Raw genomic sequence first — 19,373 nt, 5'->3', positions numbered from 1 at the left:
ACAGGCTCCAGGCTCTGAGCCATCAGCCCAGAGCCTGACGCGGGGCTCGAACTCACGGACCGCGAGATCGTGACCTGGCTGAAGTCGGACGCTTAACCGAGTGCGCCACCCAGGCGCCCCAGGCGTCCAACTCTTGATTTAGGCTCACGTCATGATCTCACGGTATGTGGGTTTGAGCCCCACCTCCGGTTCTGCATTGATAGCACAGAGCCTGCTTGGGCTTCTCGCTCTCGCTCTTGCTCTCTTTCTGTCCCTCCCCCACTCTCCCTCAAAAAATTAATTAATTTTTTAAAAAAGGAGTTTGAGGGGCGCCTGGGTGGCTCGGTCGGTTGAGCGTCCGACTTCCGCTCAGGTCATGATCTCTCAGTTTGTGAGTTCGAGCCCCGCGTCGGGCTCTGTGCTGACAGCTCAGAGGCTGGAGCCTGCTTCGGATTCTGTGTCTCCCCCTCTCTGCCCCTCCCTCACTCAGGCTCAGTCTCTCTCTGTCTCTCAATAATAAATAGACGTTAAAAATTTTTTAATTAAAAAAATTTTAAAAATACACACATGGACAAGGACTGGGTAGTAATTTAGAGTGATATAAATCACTAGATTTTTCTCATCCTGAAAGTTTCCCATTACTTAGTTTCATTTTAAGAGAAAACTGTTTTGGTTTTTTGTTTTTTGTTTTTTTTTTTTACTTTTTTAATGTTGATTTATTTTTGAGAGAGAGACAGAGCATAAGTGGGGGAGGACAGAGAGAGGACGACACAGAATCTGAAGCAGCCTCCAGGCTCTGAGCTGTCAGCACAGAGCCCGACGCGGGGCTCAAACTCACGAGCAGTGAGATCATAACCTGAGCTGAAGTCGTATGCTTAACCGACTGAGCCACCCAGGCGCCCAAGAGGAAACTCTTCTTAGCCTCTGCTCTGCAATAGCATTATTAAGAAAGGTTCCATCAAGGCCACAGTCTAAGTTGGCGGCTTCTTGGGAGGTACCATCAAAATACCTCCCTTACCTACCCGATGATCACTAAAATGCCTTTACAGAGAAAAGGACTTTCGTGAAGAGGCTTAAATGTACAAACCCCTGGAAGAAGATGCACAGTACCATAAACACTGATGCTAAGGTATAAAGAGTTGACTTAGCATCCATTTCCGAGAGCAGGTTTGAACAAGAAACAGAATTAAGGCACCAGACAAAATGAGATATGGAAGATCGTTAAAAGAATAAAAAGGGAAATTGCCGACCCTGTGGGTAAACCTGGGAAATCTCCTGAATTTTCTGGAAAAGAGCCCCATCCCCACCATGGAAAGGAGTGGGAAGATCGGTCAGACGTAGAATCCTGGTCTTTGCTGCCTGCTCTCTGGGGCGCTGCCCTGTGGAGCACGTGACACCCCACCCTGGTCTCAACATGGAGCAGAGCATTTCCAGGCTAGGGGAAAACGGTCAAGCCTCTTGCCGTTCCTTTATTCAAAAGGAGAAAAAATAACCTAGGTCACTAGGGTGCCAACTGAATCTGCGTGCTGATTTGCAGGCAGAGTGAGGGATGTGAGGTCTCACAGTTTTCTTATTAAGGAGTTGCTATTTCCCTAAAGCCTGTCTGTTCTCATTTGCTCTCTTCTTGGCTCCTCTTCTTGGCCCACCCCCACCAGCCCAGATCTCCAATCCGGGGAAGAGAAGATAAGCAGAAGTCTAGGGGAGATGAATCGTGGAGTTCTGGGGGTACTAACTGGGGATCCCCAGATTTCCAGCAAAAGACGTCTACTCTGAAAGGTGTCAGTGAGGGAAGTCCATGAAAGGGTGCCCCACAACAAGACAGCCATGCCTGGCACCTCAGTCCCAGCCTCTAGAACAGCCCTGGCTGTCTCGCAGCTATACTACAGGGTAATTAGGAGAGATGGTGTGGGTGGATCGTCCCTATCCATTCCCCTTACAGGGGAATCAAGTTCTTGCCCAAAAGTCGTCTTTGGAGACAGCATGAATAAGACACCAGGCTTGACTCACGCCAGCCCAGCTAGGAGTAAGGAGCTGGGATTCCGCAAGGTCCTACCTAACCTACATCTTTAGTGTGGGGTAGGTAACATGCCCTCCTGTCCCCAGCCGCTGGAACCTCCCAGATTCACCACAGAAGGTACTGGGTTAGAAAGGCTGTCAGGATCCTGAAGGTCTAGTCCTTTCTGCACTCGGCCTTTCTGGGTTGGACATACAGCCCTCTCGGAGGTTAATTCGATCCCCTCAACTGAGCCCAGCTGCTCTCCTCCCACCTCACCCTGACCCATCCCAGTTTAGATGTGGAAGTGAATGAAACCAGAACTAAAGTTCCAGGGACATGGAGGGCAGGATGGCGCTAGCAGCTGAGCAGAAGTACAGCTGTGGCCAGAGGTCGTCCAGTGGACTGGAAGACAAGACCCCGAAGCCACCCTGGCTCTAGGGACTCACGCTGACTCTCCAAGGAGCCAGAAAGAGGGACTCGGGTGGACCAATGCCAAATGGGAGCAATGGCCTCGTACCAGTTGCCTCTGCAGAGGAGTCTGGGTTGTCTGGCCCAGCTTCACCAGCGGGTTCACTGGCTTCGGCCGGGCCTCTGCTCTGGGAGCCCTCGGCAGCGACACCCTCCAGTCCTTTGCCCTCCTCCTCAGCAGAGATCTGGGCATCCACTCCAACTTCCAGCACGCGGATGGTCTCGTGGCCTGACATCACGATGACCTGAAAACAGAGGACAGGGGACATTGCTGGTGGGGAGTGGCCAGTAAGTAGGCTTCTGGCTGGGGGAGAGAGGAGAGGGCACTTGGAGATGCAGACCGCTTGCCTGAGGGCTGTGTGCTGTGACAATTCCACAGCCTGGGGCAGGCTGCAGCTCCCCGATCCCAGGAAAGAAACTGGGGCCTGGTGACACGGGAAGGGCTTGACACACGCTAGTAAAAGCCCCACAGAGCCAAACCACTTGGAGATATTTCTATTTGCTCCCCGTCCTGGACTCAGTTCAGGGAGTGCTTAAGTGGCCTATCCCACAGCCCTGCAAGGGCGTCCTCTTAGCTGCTAGGATAATGGAGGCCCCTAACTAACACAGCATCCAGCCTTAGGCTGGGCCAAGAAGCAGATCCCTCTTCACTTCTCTTGAAACCTTACAGGAGTTTCCTCAAAGACAAAGGGATGGACATGAATGCTCCACAATGCTGAGTAACTTTTTAGGCTCATGATTCCAAAACTCTGGGGTACAGGCCAAGGTTTCCAGGCAAGCTAACTTCCTGAAATGCAGGTCAGGAATACTGTAGAAGCAGCCACTGGCCCCACCTCCCAGGACTGGAGCCCCACCTCTCCAACTGGAGCCCCACCTCCCAAGACTAAAGCCCCACCTCTCTGGACTGGAGCCCCACCTCTCCAACTGGAGCCCCACCTCTCCGACTGGAGCCCCACCTCCCAAGACTGAAGCCCCACCTCCCCGGACTGGAGCCTTGCACCCTGTGGAGCGGTGGGGCCAGCCCTGCCATCTGCAGGCATGCTCCGACCTCGAGGGGGCCTTCCATGTCCTCAGAACACTTGGTCTTCTTCCCCTGCTCAAACAGCCAGCCCTCAGCTCTTCACCTCCAGCACTGGCATGCTTTGAATTAGACCAATCAAGAATCAGGGACACGCTGTATGTTCAAAATCTGTGTCGAGCCTCCCCTGCACTTGGCCTGTACCCGAAGGCACTCCCACAACACAGTTCTCAAAATTGAACCCAGCCAGAGATTGCTGGAAAAAGTGACAATGTGACCTCTCAGGGGAGTATGAGTGAAATACACCTCCAAAAGCAGTTCCTTTTCTGATTTAAATTTGATACGAGGGACTTCAGTCCAATTACCTTTTAAGAAATGTTAACCTTTTTTTTTTTTCCTTTAAAAAATTATGTAATGAATGTTCACTGCAAAAAATTATAAAATATATTTAGGAAAAAATAGAGTAAATTACCTGATGTCCAAATCTTTTCCTTATGTAAACTTATACATATTTGTATATATATTTAAGCTTTTTTATTATTTTTTTAAGTAGACTCTACCCCCAACGTGGGGCTTGAACTCATGACCCTGATATCAAGTGTCACATGCTCTACTAAGTCAGCTAGGCATCCCATACAATTTTTTATATTTTAATTTCACTTCTTTTTTTAAGTTTATTTATTTTGAGACAGAGAGAGAGAGAGCATGAATAGGGTAGGGGCTGAGAGAGGGAGAGAGAGAAACCGAAGCAGGCTCTGCACTGTCAGCACAGAGCCCAACAAGGGGCTTGATCTCATGAACTTCGAGATCATGACCTGAGCCAGAACCAAGAGTAAACTGCTGAACCGACTAAGCCACTCAGGTGCCCCTAAGCTGTGACTTTAAAAAGTGAAATTAGGGGCGCCTGGGTGGTGCAGTCGGTTAAGCGTCCAACTTCAGCCAGGTCATGATCTCACGGTCTGTGAGTTTGAGCCCCACGTCAGGCTCTGGGCTGATGGCTCAGAGCCTGGAGCCTGTTTCCGATTCTGTCTCCCTCTCTCTCTGCCCCTCCCCCATTCATGCTCTGTCTCTCTCTGTCCCCAAAAAATAAATAAAATTAAAAAAAAAAAAAGTGAAATTAAGGGGTGCCTGGGTGGCTCAGTCGGTTAAGTATCTGACTCTTGATTTCAGGTCAGGTCATGATCTCATGGTTTGTGAATTCGAGCCCCAAGTCAGGGTCTGTGCTGATGGCGTGGAGCCTGCTTGGGATTCATTCTCTCTCTCTCTCTCTCTGCCCCTCCCTTGCTTGGGCATGCACGAACATGCACCTCTGTTCTCTCTCTCTCTCTAAAAATAAATAAAATAAACTTAAAATAAATAAATAAATAAATAAATAAATAAATAATAAAATCACAGCTTAAATCCCCGATCTCAGCCCCTGAGAAATCCTAGCTGGTAACTACATCTGGATGGGTGAAGTCGGCATGAATTTTGGTTAAGAAACAGATACTGACAGGCTCTGTGGAGTGTTCCTCCTGGCCACGCCCCAGGGTCCATCACCCTCACTCCCTCACCTCTTCCTGCCCCAGAACATACCTGCTCATTGACGGTCAGTGATGACTCTGGCCCGGCTCCAGGATCCATGGTCACTTAGGGTGGGGTGGGGGCCGGCCCACACCTAGCACAGCCTGTGGGATGACATGGGATGGGAAAAGCAAAGGCTGATGTGACACAGTAATACAATTTCTATACCATCTTGGAGAGTCAGGAGTAGAATGGTAGGAAGGGAGAAAAATCTAAGTTCTCCCAAGTATCTGTACAAGTAAAGGAAACAGGATTCAAAGGACCTGAAAACGGAAGTGTCTTGCTTCCTACAGCACCCCAAGAGATCCTACACTCAGGAAGAACCAGGGTGACAAGAGGAAAGAGAGGGCCAGGCATCCGTCCCTGGGCGTTCCCCAGTCTGCAGGGAGAGAGCAGACCCAGCAGAACCCAAGCTGACTTTGACCCAGACATTCAGAGCCTCCAGAGCCTCAGACACAGGAAAGGAGCACTCTGGCCATCAGAGGGCTTCTCAGGGGAGGAGTCTGAGCAGACTTCCTGGAAGAGATAAGACCCGAATAAATTGAAACAGTAGTCCCAAACCTGAATGTGCGTGATCACCACTTGGAGCGCTTATTAAAAATGCAGACCCCAGGTTCCCCTGAGAGTCTGATTCAGCCGACGGGTCCCACAGAAGCAGCTCTTAAGTGATTCTGTGGCAGTGGCCTAAGGACCATCCTGGCCTTTAACACGGGAGCCAGGACAACATCCCAGATAGTAGAGCAGCCTGCCAAATGCAGGGAGGGGGAGTGGGAGGAGCCCCCGTGAAGAACAGATTCACAGACCATAGAGTCGTAAGAAATAAAGGTATAAAGCGGACAAATAGGTTTAGATACTTGCACAGAAAAGAAGGCAATTAACATTGACGTTGAGCGCCTATAGTGCTAAGTATTTCTATAACACTTACTCAAGCTCATTACTCATGCCCGCTGGGGGATGGGAGAATTACCACCACCACGGTCCAGATGAGGGACCTAAGCTCAGAGAAATGCGCTAGCTTCCCCCTCTTTGGCCTTCCTCCTCCTCTTTCAACCCTGGGTTGGCTGACAGGTTCTCCTTCTTCGGTTATTTTATCGATTGAGGTAAAATCCACGTAACATAAAATTCACCATTTTAACCATTTTAAAGCGCAAAACTCCGCGGAATTGAATGCATTTATAATGTTGTGCAACCACCGCCACTGTTTAGTTCCAGAACATTTTCATCATCCCCAAAGGGAACCCCATACCCATTAGCAATTCCTCCCTTTCTCTGCCACCACCGGCCCCTGGCAGCCGCCAGTCGGCCTTTCCTCTATGGATGGGTCTATTCTCCATATTTCATAAAAACGGATGCATACAGTAAGTGGTCTTTGTGTCTGGCTTCTTTTACTTAGCAAAAACGTTGTCAAGGCACGTGTCAGGACTTTGATCCTTTTTATAGCTATGCAATAACGGATAATATCGGGTGGGCTTTCTCTCTGGGGAGGGCTGAGAGAGAGGCAAACTGAGGTTCCATTTCCAAGATGGAAAGCTCATCACGCTCAGCTGTGACTCGACCAGCCCTCCACAGGTGTGTGCCAATCCACCACCTCCCCACACAAGCGGTTCAAGAAAAAACCCTGTATGGGGCGCCTGGGTGGCTCAGCCGGTTAAGCATCCGACTTGGGCTCAGGTCATGATCTCACGGTTCGTGGGTTCGAGCCCCGTGTTGGGCTCTGTCTGACAGCTCGGAGCCCAGAGCCTGTTTCAGATTCTGTGTCTCCCTCTCTCTGCCCCTCCCCTGCTCATGCTCTGTCTCTCCCTGTCTCAAAAATAAATAAAATGTTAAAAAAAATGTTTTTAATAAAAATAAAAAAATTAAAAAAAAAAAAAAACCTGTAAGTGCAACACTTAGACAATGACTGAGGAACGGAAGATTTTCATGTAATCCCTGTTACAGCATGGTAAAATACCTCAAAGCAGAGAATGAAGAAAACTATCGAACCTTTTCAAAGAAACTGGCATCTTTTCCAGAAGAAAACTGTTTGGAATCTCAGAACTCTTTTTTTTTTTTTTTTTTTGAAGGTTACTTATTTATTTATTAATCTCTACACCCAACACAGGGCTTGAACGCATGACCTCAAGACCAAGAGTCACGCGCACTACTGACGGAGCCCGCCAGGTGGCCCTGGAACTTTTGAGACCATTTTAAACACACAGATAGATGGTAAAGCTGAAGGAAGGAAGCATTTGGAAAATACCTTCAAGAATTATCAGCGCATGTGAATCTAATGACTTGATACTGTGTCGTGCCATTGCACGACATCTTCAAAAACGATTTGGCGAATGAGAATTTCCAAACGAGGATCTGGGGGATGAAACTAGCAGAACGTATAGATCAAAGAATGATTTGTGTTAGTTACCCTTGTCTGAAAAAGAGGCGGAGAAGCCTGTAGTCAGTTGCTTTACGAGGTGCAGTCAGCTGCATCTGAGAACAAGACTCAGCCTTGCTCAGCTGATAGACCACCATGGGTTAGAGGACCAATTGCTACACTGCAACAGAAATGAAGAACTGGGGCACCTGGGTGGCTCAGCCGGTTAAGCTTCTGACTCTTGATTTCCGCTTGGGTCATGACCTCACGGTTCACGGGTTTGAGCCCGGCATTGGTCTCTGCACTGGCAGTGCAGAGCCTGCTTGGGATTCTCTCTCTCTCTCTCTCTCTCTCTGCCCCTACGCTGCTTGTTCTCTTTCTCTCAACATAAATAAATAAACTTAATTTTTTAAAAAAGCATCTGACTCTTGATCTCGGCTCAGGTCATGATCTCACAGTTCATGAGTTCAAGCCCCAAGTCTGGCTCTGTGCTGACAGTGGGATGCCTGTTTAGGATTCTCTCTCTCTCTCTCTCTCTCTCTCTCTCTGCCCCTCCCCTGCTTGTGCTCTCTGTGTCTCTCTTTCTCTCAAAATAAATAAACTTAAAAAATGAAGAACTTACAGGTGTTTTAATTCATATGTTTTCTCTAGACTATCTTTGAAAATGATAAAATAATTAAAAGATACACTTTTTTTGATACTTACACACTTTAAAGCGAAGATATAAGCCATTAGGACTTAGAGAACAGTATTCTGATGAACATCAATTTAGGGCACCCTGTTATATAAATATAAACTAAATTATACAATGAAAATTTATGTTTTTGGATAAATTTGCCAAAGAAAACTTGACATTTAAAGAAATGTGGAAAAAAAGTAATCATGATTAAAAAATCATTTGGACAATTCTGGAATTCCGGTTTAATATATTGTTTTTTCACTGTGGTAAAAAACTTTATTTTAAGAGGTGCCCTGCTGGCTCAATTGGTGGAGCATGCGACTTTTAATCTCAGCGTTGTGAGTTCAAGTCCCATGCTGGGTGTAGAGACTACTTAAAAATAAAATCTTAAGAAAGTATTTGTTTTAAATTTTTTTTTTTTTTTAAAGTCCAACCTGGTGAACATCTAAACCTAAACTGCTCTAAAAATGCCAGCCTTTCTCCTAATTTTATGACCCTTGTTTCCATTCATTTACCACATATTTCCATCTGGATGGTCTAGTAGGTAATTAAACTCATAGGTCTTGAAAAAAAAAATCCATTGTATGGATACACCACATTTTGTCTCTCCATTCCTTGGCTGATGTTTGGGTTGTTTCTCCCTTTTGACCATGTGAATAGTGCTTCAATGAATTTTTGTGTACAAGTTTTTGTTTGAATACTTGTTTTCAGTTCTTTGGTATATATGCCTAAGAGTGTTGTTGCTGGCTCACCTAAGAGGCTTTACGGTCTTCACCCTTTGGTAGAATGTTCCCTGGCCAAAGAGGCAAGGAGAACCATGAGGTTCCCTTTCTCCATTTCCTTCTCTAACCACCTACAGTAGGGATGAAAGTGAGGGCAAGAAATTCAAGACACCTAGCAATTTGAAAAAAGAGGAAATAAGGCCTCCCTTTTTAGGTACAAGGGGGTACAGGAGGGGCAGAGGAATTTGCTGGAAGAGGTAGTAGGCATCTTCCAACCTCACTGGGACTCTAGCCTCATTCCTGGGTGATGTCCTCCTCCAGATTTTGTACATGGGAGCCTTCTATGAGTTTTGCCAAGAACTTGACAATTTACCACCACTTCTGGATGGGAACTGGGATGAGCCATGGAATTTGTTACATAAAGAAGTCTGGGGCACTTGGGTGGCTCAGTCGGTTAAGCGTCCGACTCTTGACCTCAGCTTAGGTCACGATCTCATGGTTCATGGGTTCGAGCCTCAAGTTGGGCTCTACACTGACAGTGCAGAGGCTGCTGGGGATTCTCGCTCTTCCCCCCAAAATAAGTAAATAAACTTAAAAAAAGAATGTCAATTAGCAAGTCATTTGCAAATTCAAATAAAAGGCAGACACCAAACTGAGAGGAAAGGTATGCAAGGTAAATCTGGGTCCATTATAGCTTGATATGTACATTTCATGGAGGAAGAATTTCCCAATCCCAAAGGCCTTTAGGTGGGAGGCATTGGTAGCCAGTCATTGTGGGGCAAGGGGCATCTGCTCAAGAGGGGCTCAAAGTCTGCTCATAGTCTTGTTGTGGTCACTGGCTCCTTTCAGCCAACCATAGCCACTCACGGGGAGTTGTTAGGTAACTATCCACTTTTGTGGCCGTGTTATTGGGGAGATTCAAGTAGTAGAGAAGGCTCAGGTGATTCTAAGATCCCTTCTGTCCTTGAGATTCTATGAGCTTATGTGGGGCGGGCCTGGTTTCTCAATGTCTAGTCCTTTGTGTCAAGGGCAAAGTCAGTCCTGGCTCAGAGCCTCTGGCCACACACAGGCCCACTCTAACCCACCAACCAGGCTTCAGCACACCAGAAATACAGGCAGAACAGAGACAAAGGCCTCCCTTATTTCAGACCCTAGAACACACTTGGCTTTAGTCTTGGCCTTACATGACTCCTTAGCCTTGGCTCTACAGGACGCCTATCAGAGATATGCATGGGGCACAAACACATCGCTGAGAAGTAGACACTCAGCATTTTGACTCTGAGCTGTGTCCTGTGTGTTCCCCTAGTTCAGCATCTGTGCAGACTTACTCCTGGACCTAGCCCCACCCCCTTTCCAGGAACTTTCCACATTCCTCAAGCCTTAGGCTGTGGCTTGGTCTCACTGACCAGACCGCCATCTTTAATTTGCTTTTTGACCAGTTCCCTATTGACTGGGGTACATACATTTGAATGGCCTCTTTTGAGCTCATGATGCCATGCAGGGTCCACAGCCTGACAGCCAGGGAGGAGAGATGATCCACAGTCTGTTTTAAGAGAAGGGACTCCTGTGATCACTTTGGCAGTAGAACACTACATACACAGATCACGGCAGAGCTGCTCTGGGTAAAGCTGGGACGGGAGCCAGCGCCCACCCAGAGCCTCCTCCTTTGTCTTCTTTCTCCAGTGAGTGGCGTGAAAAACACCTGAATCAAACCTGGCAAAGCACCACGGCTGCTTACCAGATGGCTCATTTATCCCTCACTTTCCTGTGCTAACATCTAAAAACACAGGTAGCCTCGGGGAGAGAATGAACTGTGTGTGCTCAAGCATTTGCTCACAATCCGAAAATCCAGAGCTCCAGGACCATCAAGGAGTTCCCGGGGAGGGGAATGAGTTAGGGGACCGGGTTCTATGTATCACTCTCCTTTGGCAACTGCTCTGGGCTCGCTTAGGGCAACATTCTAAGACACCGGGGAGGAGCGTTAGGAAATCTCAGACAAATCCGAACCCCCTAGAGTAGCCGGAGATCCTATTGGGAAAAATTCTGAAATGTTTCATCCCTTATTTATTCAACAAATATTTCAGCGGCTACTATGTGCTGGGTGTTGGGGCTACAACGAGGGAAAAAAACATTTGCCAGCTTCGTTGAGAAGCCTTCAGTCTGACGTGGGAGTCAAGGAGATAAAAAGTAACTACGTTACAGTATGTTTAAATGTCATGGTGGATAAATAGAAGGTAGTAGAGGGTCCACAGAAGGGATACCTAATACAGTCTGGTGTGGTCCTTTTCCCTTTGTTCCATGAGAGCGTGTGTTTCAGACACGAAATTTTATGTATGAAGATGGGGTGCCTGGGTGGCTCAGTCTGCTGAGTGGCCGACTCTTGATATCGGCTCAGGTCATGATCTTGTGGTCACAGGATCGAGCCCCACGTCAGGGACCCCCTCCAACCCCCCACCCCCCCCTCCTCCACTGGGCATGGAGCCTGCTTAAGATTCTCTCCCTCTGCCCCCTCCCCCACTAGTGCTCTCTCTCTCTCTCTCAAAAAATAAACTTGAAAAAAAAAAATCTTACACCATATAGAGGAAAATGGAAGTTCTTATATGGGGTTCAGACTTTTAATTCAGACACATTTCTGTGTTTTGTTGTTGCTGTCATTGTTGTTTTAGAGAGAGAGAGATAGAGAGAGAGTGTGTGTGCGTGCATGTGAATCTTAAGCAGGCTGCACGCTGAGTAGGGAGGCTGACGTGGGGCCTGATCCCATGACCCTCAGATCATTGTCTGAGCTGAAATCAAGAGTCAGATGCCTCACCAAGTGAGCCACCCAGGCGCCCCTTCATTTCTGTGGATTTAATCCCTCCCTTAACACTTAATGTGGTTAAGGTTTTCAAGGTGTAAAATGCCTTCTCATTATCCAGTCATTTGGAGGGGCAGGATACGCTGCGTGAAGTTACTGGACTCTGAGGAATGGTCGATTAAGCTGAAATTAGTTTTATGTATTCAATGGAAAGAAAGTCACATTTGTTGTGACACAGGGCGCCTGGGTGGCTCAGTTGGTTAAGCATCCAACTCTTGATTTCGGCTCAAGTCGTGATCTCACGGTTCATGGGATCGAGCCTTGAGTCCAGCCCCGTGCTGACAGCACAGAGCTTGGGATTCTCTCTCTCCTTCTCCCTCTGACCCTCTCCCACTCACTCTCTCTCTCTCTCTCTCTCTCTCAAAATAAGCAAATAAACTTAAAAAAAATGTTTTTGACATAATTTCCTCAGGCTAGGTTGTTTGTGGGCATTTTACACTGCTTTTATGTTTCAGCTGTATACCCACTTACCTCTTGCAAAGCTGCCATTCAAAAAGGCCACAATGACAGGAAGCAGGGGATTGGCAGATTAGCCAAGACTGGTAACTGGGGCCGAGCTGAATGGTGCCATGAACTCCTCACTTCCTCCCCAGGCGCGCTCACTCGGTCACACAAGGACCTAATCTCAATCTCTGGCCGGGACCTCCTCAGGGAACTTCAGCCTCATATATCCAAATGCCTACTGATTGTTCATATCCTCTCATATTCCACCTGTTCAAAACCAAACTCTAGATTTCCACCTCAAACCTGTTTCACCTGCATGCAGCCTTCCCCACGCCAGCCAATGGGCAACTACCTCGTTCCACAGATGCTCAGGCCAAAAACCTTGCCATCATCCTTGCCTTCTCTCTTACTGGTCACATTCATTCCTTCACCGAATCCCATTGGCTCTCCCTTCCAATATGGGTTGGGTTCACAATCTCAGCCTTGATATTTACTAGCTGTGGGCCTCAGGACAAATGGTTTACCTTTTGTGCCTCAGTTTCTTCATCTGAAAAAAAATGAGAGAAACAGCACCTACTTCATAGGGTTATAGTGAGGACTGAATAAATTAACGCGTGTAATTAACACGTGGCACATAGTAAGGGCTCAGAAAATGGTAGTTATTATAAAAATTTACATACATTATCTCATGCCACTTTAGTGTAGCAGTTGAGAGCCTAGATTCACCTCTCAGTTTTAAGAGTTCTTCACTGTGATGGGGCACCCGGGTGGCTCAGTCGGTTAAGCGTCGAATTTCGGTTTTGGCTCAGGTCATGATCTCATGGCTTCAGGGGTTTGAGCCCCCCATCGGGCTCTGCGCTGACAGTGTGGAGCCTGTTTGGGATTCTCTCTCTTCCTCTCGCTCTCTGCCCCTCCCCCACTTGCACTGTCTCTGTCTCTCTCGAAACAAATTTTTAAAAAAATTATAAAAGATTTCTTCACTGTGAGAACCTTGGACAAGGACCTAACCTCTCTGTGCCTCAGTTACCATATTTGAAACAGGGCTAGGGTTGTAGTAAATTGCAAAAGGGTTCAATATATATTAACTATTATTATTCAATTCTGATGCCAGCCCCCCCAAGCCATAGAGCAAATACACACCGAAGCCTGACCAATTGTGTGACCTTCCACAGAGGGGCAGGTTATTTCTCTGTTTTCTCAGGGATAAATAATAAGAGACCTCACCTTGGACTTACTGTGTAAAACACTAAGAACAGTTAGCTATTATTGCTCTCACTTTTACAGATAGAAAGTTGAGGGTTCAAGAGAAGTAAGCATATAGGCTTTGGGAGGAAACCTAGACTCAAATCCCAGCTTGGCCGTGAAATAGCTGTGTGATCTTGGACAACTGACTTACTCTCTCTGAAACTCAAGTTCCTTATCCTTAACATGGTGATTAAATGGAAAGACCTTATGGGGGTTGTTATAACGGTGATATGAGATCATGTAAGTAAAATGCTTAGCATGGTGCTCTTATTACGATTCTTGGTTTTATCGACAGGGAAACGGAGGTAGAGAAAAGTCCGGTGATTTGCCCAAGGGCACAGGAAAGTCCATGGAAGGTTCGAAATTGAAGTCAGTGTCCACCTGCCCCAGATCCCTATCCTCCTAACACAATACCAAGCCTCCTCTCCGGAAATGGAAAGGGCCTGTTCTGGCCCCAAAGGATCAGGACACATTGGAAAATGGAAGCTCTCAGTTCTCCTCCAGAGCCCCGCCCCGCCCTCCCCCCACCCCCCACCCCCCACCCCCCACCCCCCACCGCCAATGTCATGAGCAGAGATAAATGGCTTGGCAAGCCATTGGTAAACCAGCTAGGTATACACATGGGCCAGAAGAAAGGGAAGAGTAAAAAGATAGGAAAGTAGTGAATGACTTTAATTCCCCTTTTCCAAATTACCATTTATAATCTTAGACATATATAAGCGAACAGTAAACCTAGTTTATTTTTTTTTAATTTTTTTCAACGTTTTTTATTTATTTTTGGGACAGAGAGAGACAGAGCATGAACGGGGGAGGGGCAGAGAGAGAGGGAGACACAGAATCGGAAACAGGCTCCAGGCTCCGAGCCATCAGCCCAGAGCCTGACGCGGGGCTCGAACTCACGGACCGCGAGATCGTGACCTGGCTGAAGTCGGACGCTTAACCGACTGCGCCACCCAGGCGCCCCGAGTAAACCTAGTTTATAAGGACACGTTTAGATTTAGTTTCTCCTCCTGTACCCTTTCCTTTGTGCCCAAACATGATTCATCCTAGGCAGGGTGAAAGGAGGGGGCAAATGAAATGTGAAAAATAAAAAGTACTTATATTCCCCCACCAGACTGTAAGCTCCAAGACCTGTCCACTTATTAACATACCCCAGTGCCTAGTACAATACCTCATACATGACAGGGGGTCAATGACTATAAGCCAAAAACATAAACTAAGAAATCAGGTCAGATCATTTGGCTTCCTCATATTTCCTTCTCCCTCAAAACACAGATCCTATTTCAAAAATTTTTTTGCCCCCATTTGCAGTACTAAGACTACTTAAAAATTATTTCAAAGAAGTAGCAACAGGGGCACCTGCGTGGCTCAGTCGGTTAAGCAGCAGCCTTCGCCTCAGGTCACGACCTTGCGGTTCATGGGTTCGAGCCCCACATCAGGCTCTCTGCTGTCTCGCTTCAGATCCTCTGTCCCCCTTTCTCTCTGCCCCTTCCCCGCTTGTTCTCTCTCTCTCTCTTTCAAAAATAAATAAAAATTAAAAAAAAAAAAAGAGAGAGAAGTAGCAATAAGTTCTGGAGAACCCTGACCACACCAACTCTTTCCTACTGTGGCAATCCAGTTTCCCTCCCATTCCCTCTGTGGCCTCACTGACCCACCTTTTGACACAGAAAGAGCTTGGGGCTTAAAGGCAGAAGACCCAGGTTGAGTACTGCTTCTCCTCAAGTAATCTCTCTAAGCCTCAGTTTTCTTATCTGTAAAATGGGGCTAAATTACAGTACCCACCTCATGGGTCATTGTAAGAATTAAACTGACAACACTTAGGTAAGGCATTTAGAACAGGGCCTGGCACACAGCCAACACTATGTAACTGTTTGTGACTATTATTTTTATTTTTCATCGAAGTAAAGCACGATATAAAAATGTTTTCAATTGCAAAGTGTTAAAAAATGTAAAAGATTACTATTATGATTTTATAGCCAGCAAACTGAAATGAAAACTCCATGACAAGGTCAATTCTGTCTGTACTGTTCAGAACTTGGCACATACTGGGTATTTTTGTTGGACCAATAAACAAAATGAAGTTCTATGGCACATATGCAAAACAACAACAACAAACCAGGTCACAGAAATATCACCCTGAGCACCAGGACTTCAATCAAAAGGGAATATATGGAATTATTCCTCATTAGGCCCTGCTCGTCGATGTTGGCTGCCTTAAAATACCAAGATAAGGAGAGGAGGGATAGATGTCTATGAACAATTGAAGATCAACCTCTACTTTTGGAACAAGGAATCGGGAAAACTAGATGAGGCTCAAATCTTTGCAAAGAACTTCTTTTCGTTTGCCCAGAAAGGCTTCCTGACAGTGTTTTATATCTCCTTGCCCTGCAGCCAAGGCTATTCTGTGGTTTCAGGCTTCCAATTATAGCTGAGTGGGGGATCCCAACGCTAAAGTGGGGATTAGAAGACACCCTGGGGCTCCCTTGGCCTGGCCAGGTGAGAATGGCCAGGAAGCACCTAACGGGCCCATTATTATGACTATTTATTAATAATAATACTGTTATTAAATATTTATGAAGCGCTCATGCTCTGCTCGATGGTGACCCTCCCACATTCCCCCACCCTTCCAGCAACGCCTGGGTTCCTAACCCTGAGTCCCACCAGTGTACTGCGGCTGGGGAGAATTATGACAGGTCGCCTAGGCCGCCTCAGTTGACCTTAACTGCCAGGAACCCAGGCGTCCAGGTTCTCCTGCGGGGCAAGAATCGGCTTCTGGTCGCCACCGGGTCTGTGTACGTAACGTCCGCTCTGGTCCGTACCCCACCAGGGCTCCAGGGGCAGAAACGGGGAGGGGCCAGGTCCAAGCACCCCACGGGGTCCACCTGGCGGCCGCCCCCTCCCCTCCCCGGGTCCCCGCCGGCCCGCGGGCAGACCAGGGCGCGGCCCGGGGGTCTCCGGCCCCAGGCGGGCGGCCGCGCGCTGTCCCACTCCCGGAGCTCCCCGCGGCCCCGGCCCGGCATCCCGGCACCCCGGCCCCGCGGCATTTTTTCTCTTTATCATAAATATATAAATTATGCTAATTACGGGCATTGCATATTAACCAAACCCGAAACCTCCCCTGCCCGGCCCCCTCCCCGTCCGTGCAAACCCCTCCCCGCCCCGGACCCCGCTACTTACCGGAGCCCGAGCCCGAGCCGCCTCCGCCCCGGGTGCCCGGCGGCCACCGATTACAGATTCATCTCACAGCCCGGGCCAGGGGGCCGGGGCCGGGGCCAGGCGGCCGCCGCCCGCAGACAAAGAAGCCAGTGCGGCTTGGCTGGGCTCGGCTCGGCCGGGGAGCCGGTCGGGACCCGCCGCCGCCCCCGGGCCCCCAGGCCGGGCTGGGCAGAGCCGAAGGGGACTCCGCGGGCTGCGCTGGGCGGAGGGGGGCGGCCGGGAAGCGGGGTGGGGGAGCTGGGGGGGGGCGGGCAGGTATATATATTTTTCTTCTTTTACCCCTTCCACGGCCCCCCCTCTCCCTCCCCCCCCCTTTTTTTCCCTCCTTCTGCTACTTGGATTTTTTTAGCTGCTGCGTCATGAGCATAATTTATGCAAAGAGCTTTGCCGCATGCTGCACCGCGCGCGCCAGCCGCCGGGGGCGGCGGGCTGGGCGGGTGGTGGAGGAAGGGAGGGGATCTGGGGAGAGGGGAACGAGGGGTGGGGGTGGGGAGGGCAGCACCCTTAGCCCCTGGCCACGCCAGGAGGCCCCAAGGGCTCCCTTCCTGGACTGGAATGGAGGGTCCGTGGGGCGGGTCACGCAGCCCCCTCGGAGGTGCTGCTCGAGGTGCTTTCATTTTGGAAGGTGCGAGAGAGGGAGCACAGGAGTCTGAAGTGGAGACCCTGTGCCACGGTCCCTTCAGCCTGGGGTTGGGGCGGTGACTCCCCGTCGCCGCCGCCTTTCCACTCTAGGTTAGTCACTGTGCCCCTTCTCGTCCAAAAAGTCAAGTTCAGGTCCATTCCCAAGCCCCAGGCCGGAACCCCACCGCGACAGAGGAGGGGGAACTCGTGGGCGCTCAGCCAGCTCCATTTCAGGGAGGGAACCCAGGTCCTGAATGCTCCCTCCACCCTCACCCCAGTGGCGGTTGGTTGTGGGCTGTCTTGTCTAAAGACGACTTCCCTGTCTTCTTGTCCAAGTGGACAAGAAATGTAAAAAAAAAAAAAAAAAAAAAAAAAAGACAAAGTTCGGTGAAATGGAGACAAACAACGTTGTGCCTTGCTGGTGATGGTGGTGTGGAGGATTTGGTTTCCTAGGGGCTTTTGAAGGTAGGGGAAGGGATGGGAAAAGGCAGAGTTGGGCGCTGAGGGAAAGCAGGTTGGGGAAGTAGTTGCAAGTGGAAGAGGAAGGAGTTGGAAGTCCCAAGGGGGAAGAGAAGGCATGAGGGGAGAATAATTTAGGGAGGCTCTAAATTCAGCGAATATGGATCCCTCAATGTAGGCGGCCTGCTGTTGGCCTGGATTGCACACCCACTGCCCGCCCCACCCCCACCCCAATTTGGTGGATTTCGGGGAGAGCGGGAGATAGAGGAGTGACAGGTAGCACGGGGAGAATCTGGAGTCCTTAGCCCTCCCCCGACCGTTCTTTAAGCCCCTTAGGGGAAGACCCTGCAGGGGAGGGATATAGAAGGGAAGCCGCACCAGTGGCTCCACAGGCTTTTCCAGAATGTCACCGGGAGCCTGCTCGCACCCAGAGGTCCTGCTCACAGAAGCTTCCCCCTTGAGTCCTGACGTCATCATCTGCTGGGCCAGCAGGGCTCAGGTGCTGTCCGTTTGCTGTTTCCGTGTGGGAGTGAGGAGTTCCTGCTGGTGGATTAGGAGTCAGATCGTTTAGGTTTTAGTCCCAACTCTTCTGCTTGCAGTCCAGGCAAGTAGTTGAACTTCTTCATTACTTAGAAAATGAGGGTAATATCTATAGGCACTACTGCCTAGGGTTAAGAAGTTTAATAGTGGGGCTCTGTGTGAAAAAACTTCAAAAACTATAAGCTCTATACAGATGTATCATTACCTGTACAATAGTCTTAGATCCACTTTAATGGCCTTGTGAAACTCTGATACATATCAAGGTATTCTATCTCTTGGGAGTTCAAAAAAAATTTTTTTTAAGTTTATTTATTTATTTTTGAGAGAGAGAGAGAGAGAGAGTAGAGGAGGGGCAGAGACAGGGAGAGAGGGAATCCCAGGCAGGCTCTGCACTGTCAGTGTGGAGCCGGATGTGGGGCTTGAACGCACAAACCGCGAGACCATGACCTGAGCTGAAACCAGGAGTGGGATGTTTAACCAACTGAGCCACCCAAGTGCCCCTCTTGGGAGTTTTGTTTGGTCTGTAGTCTCTGTGATCTTTTCCCTCTGACTGTAAATTCCTTGAGAGCACAGGCTGTGACTTACTCATTTTTGTATTTCCCATCACTCTGTGAAGAAGGGGCACGTTCTTACTCTTGAACGTTATCACACGAAGGCAAAAACTCTTAGTCTATGCGACTTGGTTTGGTATCAGACACAGATCAAATGTTTTGAATGTAAATATGAAGGATGATAGTTTGAAGAAAGAAATGGACGTGATGGAAGGGGTTGGGGGGAGACATACATCAAAATGTTAATTGTGGTTTTCTCTGGAAAAAGGAAACCTCTAATTTGTGTTGTCTATGCTTCTGCATTGCTTAAATTTTTGATGATGAGCATATATTACTTCTTTGTGTGTTTAATTTTTTATAAATTCGGGTTTGACATGTGCACCCAGTAAAGTACCTAAGTCTTAAATGTACAACTTGAAGTTTTACATAATTATCATCACCATCCCAAACGAGATATAGAGCATTTCCGGGACACCTGGCTGGCTCAGTCAGTAGAGCATGCAATTCTTGATTTCAGGGTTTTGAGTTCAAGCCCCACGTTGGGCATGGAGCCTACTGTAAAAAAAAAAAAAAAAAAAAAAAAAAAGAGCACTTCCAACACCCAAGAAGACTCAACTGTTACCACTATTCTGAATTCTATCACCATAGATTAGCTTTGCTGGTTCTTG

General features: G+C 48.3%; 1 protein-coding gene across 7 annotated transcripts in view; it reads right to left on the bottom strand.

Moving 5' to 3' along the window:
* POU6F1 (POU class 6 homeobox 1) overlaps positions 1-16,774 on the bottom strand; it is a 28,602-nt gene extending 11,828 nt beyond the window's left edge. For 2 of the 7 annotated variants that reach the window (XM_040488104.1, XM_040488111.1), the window contains exons 1-5: positions 16,496-16,774; positions 12,568-12,620; positions 10,239-10,318; positions 5,037-5,128; positions 2,493-2,688 (exon numbers count right to left, since the gene is read on the bottom strand). In XM_040488104.1, coding sequence (XP_040344038.1) covers positions 2,493-2,688; positions 5,037-5,084 — 244 coding nt within the window. In that variant the 5' untranslated portion in view covers positions 5,085-5,128; positions 10,239-10,318; positions 12,568-12,620; positions 16,496-16,774. Of the gene's footprint in view, positions 1-2,492; positions 2,689-5,036; positions 5,129-7,263; positions 7,605-10,238; positions 10,319-12,100; positions 12,341-12,567; positions 12,621-16,495 lie in introns of those variants that run through there. The other 5 variants (XM_040488106.1, XM_040488108.1, XM_040488107.1 and 2 more) reach the window with 5 other exon arrangements.
* Between the last annotated feature and the right edge of the window lie 2,599 nt (positions 16,775-19,373).

This window comes from Herpailurus yagouaroundi, unplaced genomic scaffold (genome assembly GCF_014898765.1).
Source record: "Herpailurus yagouaroundi ecotype Mexico unplaced genomic scaffold, PumYag 166, whole genome shotgun sequence".
Classification (NCBI taxonomy): domain Eukaryota; kingdom Metazoa; phylum Chordata; class Mammalia; order Carnivora; family Felidae; genus Herpailurus; species Herpailurus yagouaroundi.
Note: the sequence above shows the minus strand (reverse complement) of the source record. Positions and strands in the feature narration are given on the sequence as shown.